The sequence below is a fragment of the Harpia harpyja genome, chromosome 6 (assembly GCF_026419915.1).
Source record: "Harpia harpyja isolate bHarHar1 chromosome 6, bHarHar1 primary haplotype, whole genome shotgun sequence".
Taxonomy (NCBI): domain Eukaryota; kingdom Metazoa; phylum Chordata; class Aves; order Accipitriformes; family Accipitridae; genus Harpia; species Harpia harpyja.
In genome coordinates, this window is record NC_068945.1 from 13,450,026 (window position 1) to 13,476,022 (window position 25,997).

Below are 25,997 nucleotides of genomic sequence, written 5' to 3' on the forward strand. Positions count from 1 at the left end.
ATGTATTATTTTATTCTATAATTTAAAAGCAATATACTGCATGGAGAAACAGGAAAAAAATGGTTGCTGTTTATGGAAGTGACTATATTTTAAGTAGTTTTCATAGACTTAATAAGAAGGTGTGGTATGACTGAGTTGTAAAACCGTAAAATTAACATCTATTTTTATTATTGCTAATCCATGATTTCTGTTTAAATTTGGTTGTTGTGTCCCCCCCTATATTTGCTTCATCCTGTTGTTCACTCCAACTAGATAATTCTTCACTCATGTATAATTACTGCTCAGGGAAATTCCTGTTAGTCTCCAAAAGGAGGCTTGCTGGAGTCAGGCATGCAGCACTTGACTCGGAGTGTGCATGAGTATCTTTTTTTATTACTCTGTTCTGCTTTATTCTTTCCACAGCAAAGAAGTAGGATTAAGGGAGCATATCTTGAATGATTGACGATAATTCTGAGCACTGCAACTAAATCTTTTGACTGCCTGGCTTAGAAGTACTTATTATCCCCATCAGCTTCCCTCATATCAATACTCCCACGCTGTTATTTCCATCTAACACACTGAGATAGCCTAAAATAGTCAAAGGCCAGCTTAAAACAAAACAAAACAACAACAACAACAAAAAAGTAAAAAGAAAGGAACAATTAGATCAAACTTAATTCGGGAATAGTTCTGGAAATTATTAGGAAACATGGAGGGAAGACACAGACACACACACAACTCATCTTGTCAGCATTAGGGATCCTTTATCCATTCTCTACTCTGCTATAACAGGTTCTTTGTGTTTTGCACATACTGGTATTACCTTACCTATTCTTATTCCATCCCAATTCATTCCTCCATAGTATGTTCACATTAGGAACTAGAATACATGATCCCACTATTTTATTTATCTTTGTCATGGGATAGTTACATCATAGATAGATACAAACACAGAAAAATCACAGCCTTTTTTAGGTAAAATCAGATATTTGCAAAACAGCGCCTGAGTTCAGTGTGGTTAGATGTAAAACTTAAAAGAAAATGAAGAAGTTTGCCATTTTACCCACAGAGGCATAATGTAATTATGCTCCATGTCTATTTGGAAAATTTGGTTTCTTCTGTGAATATGAGAAGAAAGTGGTCAATTAGATACATCTATGGTTTTGGATCCATTATAGGATCACTCCTCTGTTAGAAAAAAACAACGGACATCAGAATTCTTTTGGCATAGGCCAGTCTACTATTCTGGTCACTACTAAACCACACCTTTCAAATCTCTGACCAAACAAGGATTTAAATTAATTTTTTTTAGACTGAAAGGGGATCTCCAACACCTCCTTTTAATTCCTTTCCCAGTAATTCCTATACTTTTGAGAGGTTTTGTGAACAACAAAACAATGTTGTTTTGGAAAATTCAGAAAGAAAAAAAGCGTGATCTCATTTGTGTTTTTTCCATGGGAGTTGATAAGGCTGTGAAATTTCAGATCATTGTTTAAAGTTTACTATGTGCGTTACTATAGATACTAACCTTCTTATGCTTCCAAATGTCTGTGCGTGACCTAAAAATCTTCCAAAATCTATGTGGAACATGTGTCCAGCATTTGTCAGCATTATGTTGTCACTGTGTCGATCACAGACTCCCAGAATGAAGGTAACAACACACCAGCCAGCGCAGGAATAAAAGAAATTCCTTATTGCCTAGTTAGTAAAACAAAAGCACTTACTAGAAATACACAGACATATTTGTTTGTGATGCTAACAATAAAAGCAAAAATTGGAGTTCTACAAATGCTACGCATGTTGCTAAAATTTTAACAGACAGGTGTTTGTAGGAATGGTACTCAAACAAGTAATACACAAACTTCAAAATTACGATGCAAGAACAATTTTGTGCATGAGGTTTTCACCTTGTGTTTTACAGATACTTGAAATTCTATGGAAAACTTCTAAGGTGAAACGTACCTACGGAAAGCAAGCTTCTTGGCATGAAGCTGACATTTTCTGTTCAATAGCCTGCAGGTATATTGTAAAAACAATTGTTTGCAAATTAGTTGGAAATCCACAAATTTAACCATTTACTTTGTAAAGAAAGTATGTTATTTTTCACCCGCTGTACTGTTCTGTACCTACACAGGTCTTTTTTCTCTAGAACTCAGTTGCTTTTCTCAAATCCTAATAAATCAAGTCTTGCAATATTCCAACCCAAAGAATTAAACCCCATTTTACAGAAATGAACTGAAACAAAGAAAGGCTAAATTGTTTTCTGCTCATAGCATCTGCGAATCTGAACAGACTATGGGATCAAACCTAGCATTGTGCAGAGAGACCCAAGAGAGTGATTAAACAAAAAACAAGTCTAGCAGTCATGTTTAATATAACCTCCTCCTCTGATGCTCTTTCACATGGTGGAGATGTGTACTTTCATGGTTAGTCTGCTTTGCGTAAGTAGATTGGCTCATTCAGATCTATCTCATGAATCTCTTTACAATATTACATTGTGGCATCACTCTTTGCCAAAAATGTGCCCATGGCAGATGTAGGAAAATGTACAAGCTAATGACCTGCTCACCAGGCACTCATAGGTGGATTCCAAGTTTTCTGCTAACTTCAGTGGGGAATATTTAACAACTGAGACTTATCCTAGTATAAGAATCTACCCAATCTCTTTAACAACACACATATTCAGTGTCCTCTTTGAAAGGAGAGTTATTCCTGATTCAGATGATGATCACTCTTCTACCCCAAAGCATAAGGAATAGCTTTTGTCTTTTTTTAATCTTACCTACTACAGTTTAAGAACTGAAAATACAGTTCTTACTCAGAAGTTTAAATCTTTCATGAATCTAAATCACAATGCAATTAATTTATATAGAAATCCAAGAAATCCGAACCTGTGACCTTTATGTTTTTGGACAAAACCTACATTAACCAAGGTAAATCATTATTTAGGCATTCAAGATTTCCCTGTAGATGCAGGGTGCCACCTGCAATGGCTGTACGGATGACAGCACTGTGGAAGACTTGTGTGACAGCACAAGAGTTGGCTGAATTTTATGTCTAACTGTACTACTTACTCATTTTGATGACCTTGGTTAAAACACCTAAGCTTTCTGTGATCTTGTTCACTCAACTGTAAAATGAGGATATTAAAGCTTATTCTGCATTAGCTTTTTGAGCACCTGAGATACAGTATTGTATGAGTAAAAAATTATTAAGGAGTAAAGAAAGAGAAAAGTTCATTCACCAGTGAGTGCAAAGTGAATGCATAGTAGTAATTTTATGCATGCCCTATGCAATCAGATCTGACTGCATTTTATATGTTTAAAAAATTGAAAGAAAATGGGTAGGAATTGGTTTTAGAATATTCCACATTAATGGTATTTTTAACAAACCACAGCAGCAGCAAGGAAACAGGTTTTCAGTCAATAACTAATAGTATCTCACTTTTCAATCGAAATGTTGGCTGCACTTCTACCATAATACTGTAAACATACAAACTTGCAAAAAAAAAAAAAATCTATACAGATTGTTCCTGTTTAATTGAATCAAGATGATATACTAGGAATTCAAGTGTTCTTACTGAAAATGTGGATGAACAAATGCCTATGGAATAATTACAAAATTACTAAAGTTTATGAAACATATTTATGCTATACATCAACTAATAAACTCTTATAAAAGCACTTCATTTTCAGAGTGGTAAACACTGAAAGCTCCCCTTTAAATTTAAAATTTTGGCTACTAATCTACTGTGGGCACAGAGTAGGGTTCTAAAAATTGTCGCAGCAACACAAACTTTAAAAAGTTTTTCATGGGCCTCAGAACATACTCAGCCAACAAAGAATTAATAGAGTTCCTTGGGAAACCTCTGCTTCTATAAACAAAATTTCCAATTTTTTGACTCATGCGTAATGTTTAGTTTCATAAAATCAGATGCATTACATGGGATCCCACAATGTGATATGAAAAGCATGATCTTATGTATCATATGACTAGGTAGTTTTGCTAAAACAGCTTTCTAAAACTATGGGTATTGACATGGTCATTTCCAAATACAGGAAATCCACTGAGACTTTGTATGGTTTATATAAAATAAAGTATTTAGAGACCTGACTTAAAAAAAAATGGTTTTGAGTTCAATACTTAATTTCTACTTCAGCTTCTCTTCACTTTACTACTACATTTCAAAACATGCCTATGACACATTTTCATAGAAAATATATCACAATGCACCTGCTCCAAAGCAATATCTCCTTAGAAAGAGACTGGCATTTAAGTCAATTCCCTGGCTTCTATGCATGTGACTTGTTTGTCTTGTGTCCGAGTCATTTGTTTTTGACGCTTACTGCCATTTGGTTTCTTTTTTCCCATGGTAAAACGTGCAATGTATAATAAGTTTCATTATGATGTTACCTCTTGGTAACTTGATTCCAGAGGATGGTGATGACGGAACCATTTTTTAATTGTGTTTTCTTTCAATGGTCCTATCAGTCCAGACTCCCTGTGGATCTTCGCTAGCGTGATAGCATCTGGTACCATCTGTACCAATCCTAATCAGATAGAAAAGAGTTCACATGAAAAACCTTCAACTTTAGAAAGATACAAAGATCATCAATGTATATTGCCTGTTGTTGGATCATTCCGTACAGAAAAAAAGTATGCTTAAAAGCTTATGAAATAATGAATGCAATAGAAAATATAGATCAGGATTTTTTTTCTTTCTCTTTGGAAACAAAAAACAGAGGACACTTAGTAAAAAGTGGCAGTTCTGTGAATGAGAAATAAAAACACCAATAACAATATTGTGGACATAACTGCCTCAAGGTACCAACAAGGCCAACCATTTAACGAGATTCAAAGTGGGTAGAATATGTACAAAACCAACAAAAATCTATAAAAAATAGGATCAGATATTTACTATGAAACATTGAGTTATTTCATATGTGTTTATTCTCTAGAATGCTACACAAATTTTTCTGCAGTATGTGATGCTGATCACAGCTGGGAGAAAGGATACTAGATAGTACAGAAATTAGTCTGATCCAATATGACATAAATTGGGACTTTGAAGAGCAGAGAGAAGCCAAGCATTTTGCAATGCTTCACTTGACTCCTCTGTCTCTACTGCATGCACTTAATTCCTTTTTTTGAACTGAGACCTGGCTTGCCAGCCTTCTGTCCCTGTCCCCATGTGTGGTCCCCTGGCACGTCATCCTGCAACTCTGCATTAGAGGAAGGACCTCCTCTAACAATTTCACTTGGTGACAGGCTCCTCTACTATACTGTGCCTGGAAAGTGGCATTCTACCAGTGTTTTATCTGCTTTTCACATTTCTGTGAAAAGTGATTTCCGTGTTCCCAGGACTATGAAATTATCATCTCTCTTATCTGCCTTATGTGGAAAAAGTGACCCATGGAGCAAGTCATTAGCCTAGGATTGGAAGACCTGGGTACACAAGTCTATTTAAGCACGTCCTGTACGACCACAGGCATGTCACTTGGTCCTCTTATCCTTAATCATTAACTGTAAATCAATTATATTAACACTTCTGTAGTTCATAAGGAAAGACCTTGTGAGCAAAATCTGTCAGACAGGGGTTTTCTGCTGCTGTGGTACTGAAAGGAAGAGACTGTCAGGCAAAGAATATTATTTGCAGATGATCCTTTTATCTTTCTTGGCAAAAATCAAATTAAGTGTTAGTATATAAGAGAGACTAGAACATTATGTTCAGAAATAGTATTCTTGCATTATTTGCCTTTGAAGCAGAAGCTTTCAAGCTTTGACTCGCATCTCTACAAAGAAGGGAGGAGTCTTTTTCAGGTCACCTTAACCACCCACCGTATGTGTGAACTCACCTATGCTTTCTCCTAGTTCCTTCAGATCATTCATCCTCCCTCATTTTCTCTTTGCGGCTCAGAAAGCAATGATTTTTAAAAAATTTTTATTTTAATATTTTTGGTACAACAGATAATCTTGATACACCAATCTTCTATTTGTGCAAGGATTATTTTCAGTAAAAGATTTGAAGAGTCAGTAAAAACTAGTAAGCTTATTGCTGTCAGTAAATTTCTTTAGCAACCAATTGGTATCCCTGCTACAGCTCTGCTATAACAACCATAAAAGAGAGAAATAAAGCTTTCAGATGAGTCAGGCCTGCCCTAAGCAGCATAAATCACAAAAGCAATATTTCAAAATCAACAATGCAAAGCTGTCATCACCTGCCTACAGGTACTTTCTATAGCTACATGCATCTAGGTTCATTTAAGCATCTATGCAGGATCACACTGCATTAAAACTTTAGTAGCTATGGTCAATTTTCTCCAAAGCCTTCTTTTTGATGTGTGAAGTTACATTTAAGAATTTGGTGCAAGCTGACGGTGTTAAGGCTTTTGGAAAATTCTAGTCTAAATTGCTACAAAATTCGATGAGTTTGGTTATATTTCTTCCGGAGAGGCAGAATGAATAAATAAAATGAACATTCAGGAGCAGGCAAGTATACAATTCAGGGCTCGAGTAACTGAAATTCTGAGCATTTCTTTCTTCTTTAAGGGGGAAGATAAATAAGAGATCCATGAAAATAAAAGTTAAAGAGAGGATTTTTGTATACTGCTGTTTACATGAAATATGAATAATGTAATACAGCTAACTTTTATAATTTAAAACCGACCTTGGCCTTTTCCTGTAGATAAACACCTATAAATTATCATTTGCATATCCATTCCCTCTTGGAGCCAAATACTGTCCATCACTCGAATAATTTGCAGAACCAGCATATCTTGACGTAGATCATCGCCTATCTGTGAAAATTGCACAAGAAATCCAGGTTTGTCCTTCAATACCAGACAAAAATAACTTCCTATTTCATTTGGACTTTTCCCCAACCAAAATAGCTACATTCATTTTACAGTAAATCCCTCTTGTTTTTCTTCAAAGTTGCTACTTATCTTTCTGTGTCGGAAGAGGACAGAGTAGATGGCACACGTAGACAGAAACAGTTTTGGCAACCAGTGAGATGGTAACAAATGCTCCCTGATTAACTGCAGCCTTTCTGCTTATTATTCCGATGTAATTATTAGAGTTTGAAAATTTAATCCAGAGGTAGGATCCTAATTTAGTTATATTTTAAAGTCTACCTAATGCTATATACCTTTTCACAAATGACAGTGTTTGTCTAATGTTAAGCTTCACAACTCGGTATTTGCAGCAAGCTGAAGGGCAATTTTATCATGAATTTATATTTTACCCATGACATGATTCATATTCAGTTTCAAACAGTGATGCAGTGTTGACTGCTCTCCCCATGGAGTCGGTCAAACAATAATCTTAGGGAAATGGGGCTTTAATTGTAGCCACAAGAAGTAATGAAAAGATTATTTTCAACCATGGCTGAGTAAATGGCCTGTGAAAACAAAAGCCCTGCTTTTTTTTGTTTCCCCCCTACCCACCCCATCTAAAATACATGTGACTTTTACTGGTATTTTTAAGTGCTTTATTCTTTTATTACGTTCTTTTTATATAAGTGTTCCAATCTACAGACATTTACTGCCATGAAATGAGTACTTGAGGAGACAAAGTCATCTTTAAAAAAAAAATAATCCAAATCTATTTTTCTTTCATTTGAAGGTAATCTTGACTCCAATTAATTCTTAGTACCTAAACCTGCAAAAAATCTTATTCCCTCCACTTACCTTCCCTCCTTCCCTCACATAAACAGTCAGTAGACAATTTAGTATGATATCAGTGCTTATCATTTTATGTATGCATTGTCCATCATGAATAAACAATGGAACTATGGTACAAGTAAAAGATACTTTAACACAACGGTTTGCTGACAGGAGAAGGTGATGCCAGCTGTAATACTTCTACAGCAACTGAACAGTTGGATGTTGGTTGTACATTACTGTGCAGGGAAAACACTGTCTAGGTAGAACCAGCACAAATGTTTAAATGCCCCGTGAGCAGCCATTTGCTCAAGTTGCTCATGTAAGTAGGAACCTGTCTATTTAACATTGATTCTCAGGTGAAATAATGTAAAGAACTGGTTTTCTGAATGTTCAGAAAAACATAACATTGCTAGCCTCCTCCTAACAAGCCTGGAAAGCATACTTCTATTCCCAAGAATCACAGGTGCTCTAAAGGTCAATTTAATTCAAGACAGCCTAGAAATCTTTTTTTTTTTTTTTTTTTTTTTTAATCAAGTTTTTAGACTTCTGGTTTGGAAAATGATACTGCAAAAAATCTAGGAATAATGTCTTCGCAACACTGACCACTTTGTATACATCAGCCATTTTATGAACTTCAGTGTTCTCCAAAACCAGTATCTACTTTATGCAAGACTTTTGCTCTCTTGAAAGAGAAGTAACTTTTGTGGATGGACACAGCACTGTCCTGAACTCTGAAGCTTTTCTAGGTGACAACTGGAAAATAAACCGGAGTTTATTTTCAGAGTCAGTTCCTCCAAGTAACTACAATGAGACAGAGCTCCTCTACTGTCCCCTCCACCTCCCTCTTCCTCGGCCCATTCCCCTTCATTGGCTGATAGGGGCAGAATTAGTTCTGTGTAGCAAACGCAGTCTCTAACACTCCAGTATTTTGATTTGTTAGAGACATATGGACAACGCTAATGGATTCCATCATTCTGAACTATCTCTTCTCTGAGACTTACCCTCTGACTTCAGTGTGGTAAATAAACTAGATCTAAAACATAAAATTAATATTTTAGCCTGGTTGTCACCACTGAGAAAAAAAAAAAATTGCAAGAAGTCGTTTGATTCTCTACCGATCAAAAAGTTGATACTTCAGTGTATTGCCTCAACATATCCCATTAAAAGTTCTAGTGTCAAAAATAATTGGGAAAAGTGAACAGCAGAGCCAAATCAAACATTCTCACGCTCAAGGTTTAAAACATAAATTAGTTGAATTTCAAATCAACATTTTCCATACAAAAGGAACTGAGGATTAGAGGAAGAACATACCTTAAAAATAACATTGATGTTTCCACTTGGAGCATTTGCATTGATGAAGGAGATTTTTAATGGAAAAGCATTGGACGTAAAATACGAACATGACTTCAGGGAAAAAAAGATGAGAGAGAAGAACAGCAGTGTCACATATACAAACCATCAGGCTAATACAATACCTCCGAAAAAGTACCAACTTTAAATACTGCTCTGTAGCACTGATAAAAAAAATCAATAATTCTTGATATTATTGACTCTTTAATTGGGTCAGGAAAATGAGAAATTCTTTTTCCCAGAGAGTTTGTTTCACTCAATAATCAGATTATATGAATGGATAATACTTGCTGTCCATACTAATTGTTTTTCATTTTCACCCAGGCCTATTAACAATGAACTTTGGCTGGGATGAGTGGATGAAGTACATAAGACTGATCTAATGAGAATCTGTAAAGCATTGAAAAGCCTTTGGTCCTGTTATTTTCTGAAAAAAAAAAAAAAAAAAAAAAATTGCCTAATCATACAATCTTTATGGAAGCAAAGAACCTAATAATTTCTTTGGTGACTTCACTCTGGCCGAGGATACAGGAAATTCTGAAAATCATAATCTATTTTATGTGGAATTTATCTTAATTAAATGTAAACTCTGACTTCTCATGCCCTACAGCTCCTTCCACCTGAAGACCTCAAAGGGCTTCAAAAAGCATTAATGAGCCAAGGACTGCAAATCCTGTGTGAGTTAGGGTGGTATTATTACCATCATTAAAAAAAAGGGGGGGAGGGAACCCACCGAAAAAACAACCAAAGACAATGGTAAGTTAATGGCCTAGTATTCTAGAAATAATGAGCACCCCACAGGAGCTACTGCTGTCCTTACCGGGTGAAGTGCAATGGAGGCTAATTTGAACAAAAACACTACTAGACACAGCTCTCTCTCGCTTTTCATCTAAACATCTCAAAGCATGGTACAAGCATACAAATATTGTCTTAGCCACATCGTACCTCTGCGATGTGAAATAGCTATTATTGATGATGAAATCCTGACCCCCTATGTAATTTTGCCAATTGAAATGTCTCAGTAAGTGCTTGAAAGGTTGCTGTGAGATAATGCATTACTGACAGAGCTGGAAGCAGCGCTTGCTACGAATAAAATCAATAGATGACACCAAAATGAATTAAATTTAGGTAATTATAAGCACTTAAAATTCTAATTTGCATGATTATACTGACATACAGTTCAATCAAGAAGCTGCATATATTTATAGCAAGATAATGGCCTATAATGATACAAGAAAAATGAAAAAAAAAAAAAATATCTCTTCAGATACTTATATTTAAACATTTTGTATCTGTCCAGCCAAGCTGGTGCAGTATAAATAGCATGACTGTATGGTGAGATACCTTCCCATTAGTCATTATTTCCAAAAAGCCTGAAAGCAGTGAGAAGCAGCAGGCTTCAAATTCTTCTGACCTATATCATACACAATTGGCCCAAGCCTGCGGGGTGCTGGAAGACCTCTGTTCTCAGCAAGATCAAGGCTGAATAGCAATTATTTGGAGAATCACAGGTCAAAGGCAACTGAAGGGATCAGCACCTCTTAGAATCAAGTCCACTGTGGATAATGAGCCAGAGAACAAAAATAGAGCACAAATTGCTGTAATTAGGTAGCTGTAACTGGTAATATACATGGGTGTTTAGGTTTGTTTTCTCTTGCTGCTGGATACCTTTTCCTTCTCCAGAGATGGGACAGCTTATTCCTGGCATAATATTGTTTATGAAAACATTTCTAAACAATGAATAACTGAGTCTTAGAACCGTGGTCAAAGTCAAGTCAAGTAACACTAAAGAGCATTATTGTTTCATTTATTTTTAAGTCATTTTTAATAGGGTTCATAGACACAGGTATGTTACTGTGAATATTTAATATACTAGCAATTCTCAGTCATGTGCCTAGTGTCACCTCAGCAAAAAGAGAATTAGTCCTAGACGTTTAGCTGCTCCCATACGTGACGGGGGAGAGTCTTAGATGAAAACAAAACCTGCCACCAAAAGCTACCTGGGCAGGGTGGTAACAAGGTCTCAGCTTCAGGGAAGCCAGGTGCCCTTGCCGATCCGAAGGCCACAGCAGGGCATCTGAGCTGGGAGCAGGCTGCTCGGAGTTTGACATCTCTGCTGTCGCAGCTGCGCAAGCTGAGACATGCACGAAACGCTCACCCCACCAGTGCCCTTCACCTCTGCCTCCAACAAAGGCCCCTAGTTCAAAGGGGATTAGGCTAGATGTCAGTTTACCAGACGACTCATGCTTAATACCAGTAAGATTATTTCCCAGTCAATGCAGCCATTCACTCCCTCTCCCCTTTTATACTAATAAAAACACCAAATAAAATTAAAACCATAATCCATTGCATGACCTAGACTTACGTCTGCCTCTATGCCTTGGACCACAAGCGCGGGATTCAGGGGAAGCCGGCAAACCTTTACCTCCTGGAAGAACTGCTGAAGTCTGTTGAGTTCCACCTTTAACACCTCCTGCAACATGTGAATCATTATGGCAACATGAAAGAACATAACAGCACCTTTGAAGCCGTTGACTGTCTTTCTATATTTTAAACAAGCAGTACAATTTCTGGAGCTAGTAGCATCCATGTAACCTTATAACAGCTAATGAGGTCACACTGAGGTGCAGTTATTAAAAATAAGAACTGTGATTTTACTGTACATTCATGCTTTTTCTGCCTAGATGCACTACCAGTTCATGTTGTCACACAGGTTCAGATTCAGTACCCTTCATTAGGGGCTGATTAGCCTTGCACCTGCTCTGCTACGTCTCGTGTCTTTTTTGCCTTGCTGGACAACTTCACAATTTGTCACTTGTTGCCTCAACACTGTGATCTCCCTTGCCTAACCATAGGTGTGTTAACTGCAAGGTTTGGGAGTTTCTCAGTATCGCAGTAACTGCAGCCTTCAGATTAATCTCTAAACTCTGAATTATGCATCAGTAATGCATAATATATCACTACTATTTCTTTTTCTTTACATGGTTTTTTCTCTTTGCAAATATTTTTGTCTTTTTACTCCCATGTTTGCTTTGCTGCTCTTGGTAGCAACACTGAGAATTTTCTGAAAAATCATTTGAAAATCTTTGAAACCTTAATAAGGCAAAAAGAATTCATGTTAACCAGCAGTGGTAGGTATATTTTTATTTGGCTTTCTGGTCTGTCTTACTGAGAACTCAGCAAGAAGCAGATTTACACATCAGGTAAGTAGCAACAGCTGTCTTGGAAAATTAACAGTTTTGAATTGGAAATGTACCTATGCAATATAAAAGCTGCACCTGCTGGAGAAGATGACAGCAAATCTTCTACCGCCAGGAACGCACCTCTGCAGATATGAGTACAGTATTAATTGCTGAATGCTGTATTTGAGATACTAAGTACAGTCCACTCTGGTAGGCTTTGCTAAGAAATTAGGATGTTCAGCCTGTCAAGGACAACTCTTAGCAAAATTTTCAAGAAACACTGCAGCTCTACAGGAATCAAATTTTTTGGTTGAGGCACTGAATGTGAGTGTTCTTTTCAGTAAAATGTTAATCAGCTTTGTTACTGTTATTTCTAACTACCTCCAAGTCTGGTTGAGAAGCCATTGATGAAGGAATTTAAATGGCTTAAAAGATCTGCTGACCTCAAGAATAATAGTGAGGAGAGTCATCCCATTAAATACATATGTTTTACTTGTTTTCAGAGCAGCACAAAATTTTACAAATTTTAGTCAAATCTTGGGTTTATTTATGTAAAAGGCATTATAGGAAAGAAGTGTCGCTTTAGAAAAAATAAAATTACCTGAAGAAACTTAGATGGAAAGGGAGGTAATTTTTAACAAACCTTTCTTTTTGGGTCACTGGCAGCTTTTACTTTTTTGGCCATGTCTTCCAGAATTCTGATAAGTTTCCCTTCCTTAGAAAACTCATTGTTCAGGGTTTTTCCAGCACAGAATTGGAGAGCAGCCAGTAGTTTCTGATACCAGATTCTGAAATGAACTTCATTCTGTGCATTCTTCAACAGCCTGAAGGAAGGAAGGGAAAAAAAATCTGTGTATCTAAAACTGATTTTTATTTTATATCACCTCTAGCAGGAACAATAAATGGACTCCAGACTAATCTGTGTTTGGTGACTTTGGGCAGCAGAAAATGTGTCATATAGTTTAACCCCAGCCAGCAACTAAGCACCACGCAGCCGCTCACTCATTTCCCCCTCACGCAGTGGGAAGGGGGAGAGAATCAGAGGTAAAACTCATGGGTTGAGATAAGAACAGTTTACTAGAACAGAAAGGAAGAAACTAATAATGATAATAACAACAATAATAAAATGACAGTAATAATAAAATAATTGGAATATACAAAACAAGTGATGCACAATGCAATCACTCACCACTTGCCAACCAATGCCCCCAGTTAGTTCCCAAGCAGCAATCCCCCCAGGCCAACTCCCCCCAAGTTTATATACTGGGCATGACGTCATAGGTACAGAATATTCCTTTGGTCAGTTTAGGTCATCTGCCCTGACTGTGTCCCCTCCCAACTTCTTGTGCCCCTCCAGCCTTCTTGTTGGCTGGGCATGAGAAGCTGAAAAATCCTTGACTTAGTCTAAACACTACTTAGAGACAACTGAAAACATCAGTGTGTTACCAATGTTATTCTCATACAGAATCCAAGACATAACACTATACCAGCTACTAGGAAGAAAATTAACTCTATCCCAGCCAAACCCAGGACAATTTGTTGGCAGTACTCAAGTCCCAATTGATAGCTAATGAGATTCCATGTTGAACCAATAGGAACCTGCCATTTCTTCTTGTCATACATCGTGCAGTGCCTGTATTGCTGCTTATTTTTGCAAGAAGTTTACAAAGTGAAAGTAAGTTGTATTTTTTGAAGTCCAGTCTTAAATATATATCCTGAAATCTATTCTTTTTTTTCTCCTGCCAGTACACTTACACATCCAAGCACATCTTTCAGCTAGGAGGTATGTTTAAAGACCATTTAACCTCAGATATATCATCAGTGCTAAAAACTTTCACTATTTTAAGTTGAGGAGATATTTCTGAAATTGGCTAAAAAAGAGTGAAATGAGCCCACTTTATTCCTTTCTTCACTGGTAAGTGTTGGTCTAGAGCAAAAACTCAGCTCTTAGTTCTACTGAAGTTTGTAAAAGCTTTGGAACTGGAGTTATTACCAACATAAAAGTCAGAAATAAACCCAGAAACACACTTTTTTTTTTTTTTTCATGTTCACCATGCACTCTTCTCTAATTACACATTTATTTGGGCCAGGAAAGCTGTGGAGTTTAGTGGGGTTTTTTTAGTTAATGGAATTAATCACTAGGAAATTTTTTTCCTTATGTGGGCCAGAGGTTTTATACACATTTGATTTGTTTTTATTAGTGTAGGTGGAATCACCAGCTTTATATTACTAGTAACACCCTGCCCATTGCCTGGGATTTCCCTTTGCCTGTAGGACTGATGAACTGTTGTTTGCTTTTGTCTGAACTTTCCTCCCTACGACTTCATCCTTAAGAACATCTCAAACCCTAAATTCCTTATAAATGTCTGAATCTTAATGCAGTTTCCCTTACCTGATGAGGTTAGTCAAACCTAGCAAATAATGCTAGTTTTCACAGGACAGAAATCAGAGAAGCTGTTGACTTTCAAGGCACATCACATATGAATATGTCACATAACAAAAAGCAAGAACAAGATATATATCAAGCACTGATATTTAAAGGTAAAAAAAAAAAATCATAATTCCTATAGACGATTAAACTCCTTCAAATCATATATAAAGCATTACAATATTGCTACCACAGCCCATGCATCTTTTGGTGATGAGGGATTCTTGTCATCTTTTATAAGGCAATGATCTTTCTAGGTCCTCTTTTCCTATGTAATTCAATGCAGAATAACATCACCTACTGGTTTCTGAAAAGCCTTTCCAGTTACACAAAACCTCTGAACATCTAAGGGTTTATAAGTACTGAAAAATCTTAAAAGAATGTGTGGTGTTTCTATCAGAAATGCCTAGACATGAAAGGGAAGAGATATGAGAAGTTTATCATCAGCACTCTCTGGAGCAGATTGAAATGACATTTCTTTCTGTAGACTAGTAAAAACAAATAATTACTTTTTGGATCAGAAAGAAATACAAATTGTCATTGCAGTGCCTGGTGGAAGGCAAACCCCAGCACATAAATGCAACTGCATTCTTATCCTGAACCCTCCACAAACTGAAGAAGGCTGAGGGCACATGCGTTTATGGTGGTGGATAAACTAATTCTTCCAGATTTCAAGCAGACTAAGTCCAAGATTCCACAGGATGGGGTTCATTTGCTTAAATGTAGATACCTCGTGCCATTTCAGATGTCCTAGGAAATCTTATTTGGCCTCCAGCTGCTGCCTTGGAAGGGCATGGGTCCACTAGAGGCAATACCTCATGTGTGCCACTCCCATGCTGATGCCTCAGATGCCCTGCGCTGTCTAAAATAGCCTATGTTTAGGGTACTGAATCACACTCTGCATTGGCCTTTTTAAGATCAGTTGTAGGCAAACAAGGTGATTTAAAACAAAAACATACTCTGTCCACTTCAACAAAAAGTCAGGAACAGGGTTGGTGATTATTTTTTAAGCAAAAGCATTACCGGCACAATCCAAACTGTCACATGGGCAGGAATTTTAGTCTACTGAAGCAGAGCCCAGCTCAGTCCAGCTAAAGAGCTTACACTTCTCTTGAGCACAGGCAGAATGAACTTGTTCACTTCTGCCCTGCAAAGACAAGTGCAAGTGCACCTAAGAAAAGACGACATCACTGCGATGCCTATTTTGAACTGGCCAGGTTATGTTGGTGCAGAATATTCTGTCTGCACTTAGGCTTGCATTGGAATCGGCTCCTGAGCATCTAAATCATATTTGTTCACCTACTCTTTTTTTAATGGTACATATTTAGGGAATCCAGAAAGGCTACCTTTTCATGAGATGTCCTTTTAATCCTCTCAGATACACAGAATATTAAAACAACTTTTATTTCCCTAAAATGAAAGGCTTAAGATTTCACATGAAGGAAGCAAAAGAGCAAAACCAAAATGTTTTCCTATTTTAAACAGAGCTACTCCCTGCATAAGGCAGATCAACTTAGAAGATCCATTTTTTGATTATTCTTATGGCTGAGTGTTCACAGAAAATAAGCTTATATACACATACAATACAAAGATTTCTTTTCGACCTGAGAAAAATTATGGGCCAGATTCAGATAGCTTATGTCTACATGAGGACAGAGGATGTATAGAGGCCGAAGCCTCTCACATGTGCTTCTTGAGCCCAGTCCATGGGGAAAGTTGAGGCAGCCATCATGATCTCACCGGTAAAATCCATTTCCATGCCAGCTGCAGCACAGCACACACTGCACAGTCTGAACCCACACGGCAGCTTTTGACAGGGCACATGCTACCCCAGCAGCCCCATGAGGGAATCAGGGCTCTGCACTCAAAATGCGTCTAGCAACTGCGGTACAGGCAGCGCAACTTCCTTCTGCCTGCCCACGGGGGTAGGTATGCTTTTAAAAGCCTGTAGACCTTAATTTGCAAAATAATTTGAATTAACTGGGTCTGACTTCTATATTCATTCTATAAAAGCAGTCCCAAGGAGGATACAAAGGATAGCTTTTAATGTGATGACTCATTGTAGGTTTTGCTGAAATGTTTATTCAACAACTGAACAAATATGCTGTTGTAATTCTGTCTTCCCAGTTTCCTGGCGCACACATCTTCAGTCTGCCATTGCGAGAACTCAGCAGAGATAGGAAAGTCTGCAACTTCTGAGGCTGCAGGATAGAGAAATGCTTAAGACACTAATGAAATTTTCAAGTTAGAGCAGGATGCCTAGCTGTGACAGAGGAAGACAAAATTGGAATGATATAAAACTCAAGGCTGCCAGTAAGGGAGTATGTGAAGTTGTTTGGTTTTTTTTTCCCCTGACAATTTTCACAGGATTCTGCAAGACAGAACTCAATATAAAAGCCTGGCTTTATGCCAGGCCTAGAGAGAGAGGATCTTCCTCCTAACAACAGGGAGACTTCCTCTCTCTTCAAGCTTCTCTGATTTGGGACAAACACCCTCATTCTCAGCAAGGCCAGGGGAATTCAGACACTGTCCCAAGGTCACTTTTGTGAAATAGCACAACAGGAGTGGAAACAGAAGGATGCTGACCTGAAATTCAGCAATGAAGCAAACTAGACTGCCTCTGCATAGCAGCAGACAGAGGGTCAAAGTCAGATTCTGGAGTGCCCTGAAAGATGCCCCTGACTTCTGCAAGCAGCTGCTTCTCTTCCTTTCTGCATTCACCCACTCCATGCCTGCAGGGTGGTTCCAACCCCATGTTCTGGTACTTGCAGCTGCAGAAGTTTGTATATCTCTTTTCCGGGTACACAAACACAAGTGTGCTGGAGAGATTTTTGCCATAGGGCAGAAGGGAAGGTGGGATTTAATCAGGCTGAGTTGGCTGCTGTGTCAGAGAAGCAGAAACAGGGCTAAAACCAGCAGCTATGGAGAAAAAGGAAATTGAAAAAAAAAAAGGGAGGGAAAAAAAGAAGGAAGGAAAGGAATGAGATTGGATGGATCCTGGTACCAAAACAAGTGAGCTGGCCTTATTCTCCTTCTATGATGCGGGGAGAGAGGAAAGCTGGTGCTCTAAAGGCCTCACAGCAGACTCTGAGTTGGATTTGGCAGACAAGTGAAAGAGTGAGGCTGCTCAGACAACTGCTGCTTGAACGTCTGTTCCTTGTCTCCTTCAGAAAGGGGACCAGGGTGAACCAGAAAGTAATGCCTGACAGGGCAGATTAGCTTGCAGGTAGCCTGTTAAACCACATTGTAGCAAAAGAAACCCAAGAAAAGGCCAGGATCTCCAGTATCTTATTGCAGGTTTAACCCCTACCTGCTATGAAAGAGCAAGATACAGTCTGACTGGGTTATTTACACGTGGTGTCAGAGTAGTGACCCTAGTTAATTCATTTCCAAGTGATGTCTGATATTTATTACACAAAAGCTGTGCCTACCAGCATACACACTGTGTACTCTTTGCTTAAGGTGTTTTGAATTCAGAGACACACCATGAAAATGAGGTGCCTTAGGGTTTTAAGGTGAGTGCTGAGGTACTTACTGTTATTGGTCAATCTTTGGTAAACTTGACCAAGGAAACCAATAAGCTTTGTTGTGAAGGTATATTTCATGCTTTTTTTCTGTTTCACTAAGCTGGAGGCAGGACAAGTCACAGAAGAAAACATTAGTACAAGACTGTTGCTCATTATAGCAATAATTGTTTTAAAATGATTCTCCACAGCCCTTCGTATCAAAGATTAGCACACAAACACACTTCTCTACCACTGCACAGCCTCCATGTCTGTCCGAGGTTGCCATCCATTTTGATTTTCATTAGACATCCTGCAACACTTCTAAGCTGTCCTTTGGGCTTTATTGTGCCATGGAGCTGTGGCACACATGCGAAGCATATAACTGATTTCATTTTTGACTCCTTGAAAAAAACATTTTACTGTTTGCATTCGTAGACATGAAAATAAAGGGTGGTTTACCAGTGGGGTTGCATTTGGGCTTTGCCGCTTCTTAAGTCCCACTGCAAGTGACCCGCAGCCACAAGGATGAGAGAGATGACAAAAACGTGCAGCTAAAGATCGATACCTCCATCTAGCCTGTGACGGGCCATGAGGATGAGTGGGCAACTGCTGCTATTCATTACTCAGTTGCAAGTAAAAGCTTTCTTAGTATTTTCTTTTATCTCCCCAAGATTACCCTGGACAAGGTTTTTACCTCCCTGGCACTGATAACGGGAATAATCCCTTTGACAGAGATATCAATATAGCAAGTACTGCACAACACTGTGAACTCCAATGAATTCCAGCTTCTGGAATAAATAGTAAAATACCAAGTACCTCTCGTCCTCCATCCCCTACGCCTGCAACTCCCCTTACTCCTCTGCAGAGCACAGCCAAGTCTGCAGAACTCATCTTTTTCACTTCCTAGCTGGTCCGCTCAGGCATGGCCTCTTTAGACACAGCCAAACTCTAAGGCAGCAGAGTGCCAAGCTGACAAATATGACTGTGGCTTTTCTGATCTCTTTGCCAGTGCCTAGGATGGATGACTAAACTTCCTGAAGCTCCCAGGAACGTGTCTGTAGGATGGCAGCTATTGCTTCAGAGAACAGAAAGGAACACTTGCACTTGTTGCAATGTAATCTCTGTTTCCGGCCTCCTTCACAGCCTTAGTGAGATAAGCCTTCACTGGAAGCAAAATTTAATTTCATTAACCTTGCTGGAAAGCATTAAAGTGGCTCTGTTCTCATGGTCCTTTGTTATTCAAGAGAAACATACAGGCTATGTCTGTCAAATTCCTTTAAAAAATAGATACAGGATAATACCTCCCTTCTTAAACTAACCTCACATTCTAGAAAGGTGTGATTTACTACTCCAAGTCAGAAAGGAAACCACAGAAAACAACAGCACCTTTCTGCGTAGCCCTATTGGGGCGTGGCAATCAACAAAGCAACAGATGTCAAAACAAACCAACAACTGAGAAGCACAAAATGCCTAACATGTTGAAAACAATGCAATTTCTGCAGGGGAGAATGGGGAGCAACGTCAGTTAGGCAGAAGGGTGAATGTACAACAAAGATGGAAGGGACATCACAGTTCTCCCAAGTGACTGTAGTACTGAGCATTTTCCATAGTTTAACAGAAACACAATGCGAGGCCATCCACTTGACTGGAAGGACCAAGACTGAACTCTCTTTCACTGTCCCTTTCTTTGACCAAGCACAAAGCCAGCAGAAAGGGAGAGGCACAAGAGGGCTGGCCCAACTCTGCCTCATCTGCCAACCTTTCTTCTCTTCTTTCTTTCTATTCTAGAACAAGAAGAGAATGAAAGTTTACATTTTTTGAGTAGACTGAATGAAGCGTGGTACAATATTTTCTCTGAATCTTTCTAACCAAGCAAGTCTCCAGGATGGAAAAGCAGCAGCTGTTCAGTAGCTTGCAGCACCTGTCTGCTTTTGGCTCTTCACACCTCACACATAAGAAACCTGCAGTCTTTTTCACCAGCTGCTTCTCATAGAACAGAGCTGCTTTTATAGACTCATTTTTCAAAGCATTACCCTTGAACGGAAAATACCTCTGCATAAAGAGAAATTTTGTTTTAAAAGGTCACGTGATACATTTGCTTTCGTTTTTCTGATTCTTTTTTTATAACATAACTTAGAACAGATGTCTAACATGTTGGTCTCCCTTAGACAACAAAAACTGTTGCAGACTTATTATAAAGTATGCTGGTTAGGCTTGAGAAGCACAACATTTCTATGGGAGCCAAGGGATTAGTTGCCATTATTTGCTAATCTCCTCTCAAAGATCTTTATGAACAAGGCAACACAAATTGCATCCAGATAAATCACTCGATCCAGTAGATTCAATCAACCCAGTTCCCCCCACTCCTGCTGAATGCCTTAACTGTGGAATGCATGTCCTGCTGACTCACAAAAAATGAGCAGATCAGTGAAAACAAAGGCTATGCTACACTATGCAAGTAAGTTGCCAAACTCTGCTAAGGTTGCAGAAAAATGTTTTATTTGATACGTAATATGGTTAGTTGCACACACTTCTGTATTAAGAAAGTAAACCCCAGATAAAACTGGTTTTGTCTGGAGAAGAAAGAGCATTTAACTCGAAAATGAACTGTAGCAAGAATTAATAGGAGAGTATAACAGTGCACAGGTACCACTATCACTACTGGATAGTAGATGCTACCTGGTCTAAAGTAACAATCACCCTCAGAACCTATCTTCTCCAATTTGTTGGATGGACATGTTAATGTCAATATAAGCGCTACAAGAATCATCTAGTAAAAAGAAGTGCTAACAGGGTCTGTCTCTTTCTGCTCCAGTTTGTAAAAAAAACCCAACCCAAACCAAAAAACTGTTAGCAAAGTTGCTCTCTTTCTAGTCTGCTCCTCTTCATTGGGTGGGGTCTGCAAGCAGCAGAGGACCAATTTATTAACACACTATCACGAACACAAAAATACCTGCACCAGAACACCAGCATAACAAAACTAGTGGTTGTTTCCAACAACATCTATATACAACAGTGCTGACCTTGGATAACTTCAGAATCTGTGAGTGAGGGTTCACAGTCTAATAACGTGTCAATCCAAAGCTAAAGAAATGAAATGCCTTCACCCCGAAGTGTCGTTAATACTGGGAGTGACTTAAGCTCAGGCTTGCAACTATAGGTCTAACTGTTCTCAACTATTAATAGAAAAAGTACCACTGTCTCAATAAAGAGAATCAAAGAGAGTGATTAACTTTGCTCTCCAAAAACTGTATTCCTAATAAAAAAAAAAAAAAAAGCTGCTTACCGAATGTATTGCATTTAATATCTGCATGCAGATTATCAATGGGGCAGTATTATTTTGCACTCAAAGAGAAACATGTCATTCAAGTCTGGCATTAATTTTGAAAAGACAAGCTCCATCTTTGCCAGTGCTTTCTTCACGTGACTAGGTACATCCCTGTCTGCACTTGTTTCAAAATTGCAGATTTTCTCCTCAGAACAAATACCATATTGTTATCAGAATTTCATGCAGTATCTTACTTAGACCAGAATCAGCAAGCCTGAAAGCTACCAACCGTCTATCTTAGTAATAGCTTAGAGTAAATTTGTGGCACAGGAACCGAAACGCACCATTCATTCCAGGCATAACAGAAATTGTTGTATTCTTCCCAGTGGGTAACTGCATTGGAAGCTTGCAACGAATGGGATTAGATCGGATAATCACCACTAAAATAAGCAGACCCAATGGCTTTAATGGGATGATGTCCAAATATGCCAGCAATTAATTGGATACCGGAGGGGACTAAGCTACTCTACTTTCAAACCATATAAATAAAACACAAAATTAATCCAGGTTCAAGCAGTCCACTAGAGCCAGTGGAGTTGCTAAGCTTTGTATTGTACCTGGATTTAGGCCACAGTTACCACAGCAATATATTGAGGAGAATCTGAAAATGTTTTTTTTCATCTGCCTGTTGTTTGGGTAGTTCATGTCTACCAAAATGGCTTTGGATGGCTTCAGTAGCTTCGAGTTAGCTTCACAGCTGGAACAAAAAATCCCTCATGACACCATAAAACAAAATGTATGACACAGAGCTAATTCTGTATGGTTCTGCATGCACTGAACAATCCAGATTTACACAAAACTGCAGAATTAGACCTGAGCTACACTGCAACACTCTGGTTAACTTCACTTTAAAATGCCGTATGCACTTGTTTGGTTTTGGTTTTGGGGTTTTTTTTTTTTGGGGGGGGGGGGGTGTTTGTTTGTTTGTTTTTTACTTTTTTAACATACTAATACAGAAGTAGCTTCAGGGAGAAAACTGAAATTGTCTTTCTACAAGGTCATTACGGCTTTTGGCTGCCCATATTAGGAGCAGTTCCAGATTTTATTCATACATTCTGAGTCAGATCTGTACTTTATAATCCTAGAGTTTTCAGATTACCATTCTTATGACTCACTCTGGGCATGGGGAGGGAGGGGTTTGGTTTTTGGGAGGGAATAGGAAGAGAGATTGACAATGTTTTGCAAATATTATGTCATTCAAAAGAATTTATTCTGCAGAGCAGTAGATCTTGAGATGAGCTATTAATTTTCCTATTCGCTCTGCACTCAGTTACAAGAATTTGCTTTGTTTAACAATGTCTACAGTCAAAGCTGTTATCTTTCAAGTAGAGTCTCAGGTTTTTACAGACAAGGTGCTCAGACGCCAACAGCAGAGGAAGGAAGAATGAGATTTGATGCATTCCAAATACATGTGGAGTTAATGTTTCTTTTAAGGCAGCACCACTTCTACCTTGCTGGAAGAACCTGTCTATATCCATTGTGTCTTGAGTGCAGGTAACACAGGTACAAGAACTAGGATCCTGATCCCACATTACTTCCTGACATGTCAGTCTCGTCTGAATCTTTACTTTCATCTGGACATCTCTGCTCTAGCTAGTGGCCCTGCTTATCTTCTTTTCCCAATATCTAACAAAGGGAACTTTTTTCAGATCACTGCCTACACAGAAATAGGGAGGTATAATGAGCCTTCAGCAGGTACTGCTTTAGGTGTTTCAGCAATGACGGTACCTCAGTGTAGTTACAAGGTTGCAAAACACTGTTTTCAGCAGACCTCTCATATCTCACATGGTATGCTTTCTGTAAGACGGTGAGTCTTCTTTTTCTGGCAATTTGCCATGTGGCACCTCAGTGCTGTACAACAACAAACACTGCATGGATCAGGTGGGCAAGATCACAGCAACTTGTTACCTCTGTGCAGGTGTGTGTGTGACTGTCAAAAGAACAACTTTGAGAGAACCTCCATAGCTCAAATAAAGTAGCATCATGAAGACTTATGGTCATTTACACTTCAAAAATAACTAACAATACTAATTTGTTTTCAGGGAACAGAAGAGAGAGAATCAGACTTTACAATAGGGAAGTCTCTAGAGTCCCAATAACACTTTTTCATCTTTTTATGATTCTGACTCTTCTAAGGGAGAAATCTCTTCAGACTGCAGCTCTCCTTATGCATAAGGCTACTTGCAGTCTTCTTCAAACAATATGATACCTACCATGTTTTCATTTAGTTAAAGGAAAGAAGACCATGAGAGACAGCTCTTGTCAGCTCATCCCTGTCAGTGGCAGGACACAACAACAAGCATTTACATTGTAAAGAGGAGTGTTTCCATTATCTTCATAACCCTTCTTTCTAAGCCTGTTTTCTTTCTTTCTCTCTGGTTTTAGTTTTCTTCCCCTTTTGTTGGTCTCTGTTCATTTTTTGCTCCCCCCCTATATATAGCAATAGTATCTTTTGCAAGGGTCAGAGAGAAGAGCAGAGCAGAGAAGGAAATATCTTTAGATTTCTCCTTTTTGAATACTGGCCTGGTTCTGATCTTCCTTCCATTTCACTGTGCTACTGCCACTAAATATTGGCTTTGTAAAAAGAGAAGTGGGAATTTGAAGTTAAGCTCATGTACCAGGGAAAGCTTGCTGTAAGATATTAGTAAGAGAAAAGTTTTCTTTTTCAGTTGGCCCAAGGGTATTTTCCTAGTCGACAGCTGGCCTAGTTACCATGGAAAACAGAACAGCTGGAGGGCAGGCACAGTAGGAAAGTGAGGCATAGACCTACGTGAAATTAGGTTGGCTTAGTTTGCAGAGGCTTGCTGAAATTAATCTCTCATTTCAGACAGCTCTTTCATTGCTGGGTAGTAGACATTAAGTCTCATCAAGGTTTACAAGTCCATCTTAGCTCTGCTAAGACATGTCCAAGTGTGGGACCAGATCTGAATAAACTTTTGAATAAACTAAATTCCCTTTTAATGAACCCCTAACCATGAAGGTGTTACTTCTTAAGCTTTTATCAAGGAAATCTTACATGACTCTCTTTAGGTCAAACCATATAGTCTTGGGTTTAAAATTAATAGATTTTACTGTCAGAAGAATTTAAGGCAGATATAAGAATGAAAATCCATCTTCAATTCCTGATTTTACTTGCTGGGTGACCTTGGCAACATTCTTTAATACTTCTATGCTTTTGTTTTCCTTTTCAAAAGAGCAAAGGATTATTTACCTTCTTATAGGATGCTGTGTTTGTTGGTAAGCTGCTTTTATGCCACAGAAGTAAATGCTATGGCAAATAGGTCTGTTTAATAACATTGCCACCTCCTTCCCACGTGATACTCATATAGCCAGCATTTTTCAATCACATGGGAGAAAAGAGCAGCCCTGGGCATTTTTTCACTCATGAGAAAAGCACAATTAAGATTTAGTTGTTGTGATGAAAAGTTCAGCTCTAGTTCCAAGATCACAATCACATTTGTGGAAGTATTATTGCAGTAAGCAGATGTCATATCTCCATATGTCCTGAGTCAGGTAAAGAGGGGAGCATGTTCTCCAGGGGCCGTTACTGCATTGGCAGAATAAATATAGATCAGCCATCTGACACAAAATGCTACTGGGACTTTGAAACTCACTGGCTCTGCTATAGGTATCCTTCTTGCACTCAAAGTGCTGTCCTTACGCTCAGTTCATGTGAGGGTGCAGCTGGATAGCGGACTGGGAGGCAGAAACCATACCTTTCCTCCCCTCTCCGACCATACACATGCTCACTCACTTTTAATTGCATGAATATTCCTGAATCAACCACATTTGTCCTTAAACGTGTACTCTGCTGAGTGAGCAAAAATCTGTGTGTGCCAAAAATTAATATGGATAAGTGCCATATTATTTCTCCCAGCAAAGCGGTGGCAGCACTCGCAGGGTGGCCGCCATCGGCAAGCCTTGCCAAGCCAAGCAAATTACTGTTTAAACCTCCTTCAAATTGCTGCATGTGTCAGCTTTAAATTGATGCAAAAAATTATATTAAAGTGCACTGTTATTTAAGTGACTTTCCATTTTCATACCATGACCAAGCAATGTACTTCTGAGCGACACACAGAACAAAGCACTGACAATTGCAAGAATATTTGCTGTGGTGGCTGCTTAAATTCATTTCAGCTAACTGCCCTATCAACAAAAACACATACATGAGATCTGTGGGTTATGCAAGTCACTCAAAAGCTGGCTAAGCAGTGCCATTAGAAAAGTTTAATTAATAAAAATGCTTCTCCTGATAGAAATCATCACACACAATGGAATGACATTGTGGAGAAGGTTAAGTAGAAGAATAAATACTGACTTCTAATACCAGACTCAACAAAGGAAATGCTACAGGTCAAAGCAGAAATTAGCTGAGCTAGGTAAGCAGAGTTTTATCAGCCGTCATTATGCCAAGCCCTAAAGAAGCATTGAAATCTTGTTTACTGTCTGACCTCCTCTGTGCCCAGTGCTCACAGGGTAATTATTACAGATAGTAATGCCCTATTTCCTGGACAGAACCCCACTTCCCTTGCTGATGTACAAACAAGGTCTTCCCTCAGT

At 38.6% G+C, this 25,997-nt stretch overlaps 1 protein-coding gene across 1 annotated transcript in view; it reads right to left on the reverse strand.

The window, feature by feature from the left end:
- Positions 1 to 25,997, reverse strand: part of PIK3C2G (phosphatidylinositol-4-phosphate 3-kinase catalytic subunit type 2 gamma) — a 211,250-nt gene that overhangs the window by 70,878 nt on the left and 114,375 nt on the right. Inside the window, exons 19-24 of the mRNA XM_052790705.1 lie at positions 12,819 to 12,999; positions 11,359 to 11,466; positions 8,955 to 9,047; positions 6,647 to 6,776; positions 4,393 to 4,529; positions 1,508 to 1,677 (exon numbers count right to left, since the gene is read on the reverse strand). Coding sequence (XP_052646665.1) covers positions 1,508 to 1,677; positions 4,393 to 4,529; positions 6,647 to 6,776; positions 8,955 to 9,047; positions 11,359 to 11,466; positions 12,819 to 12,999 — 819 coding nt within the window. The remainder of the gene's footprint in view (positions 1 to 1,507; positions 1,678 to 4,392; positions 4,530 to 6,646; positions 6,777 to 8,954; positions 9,048 to 11,358; positions 11,467 to 12,818; positions 13,000 to 25,997) is intronic.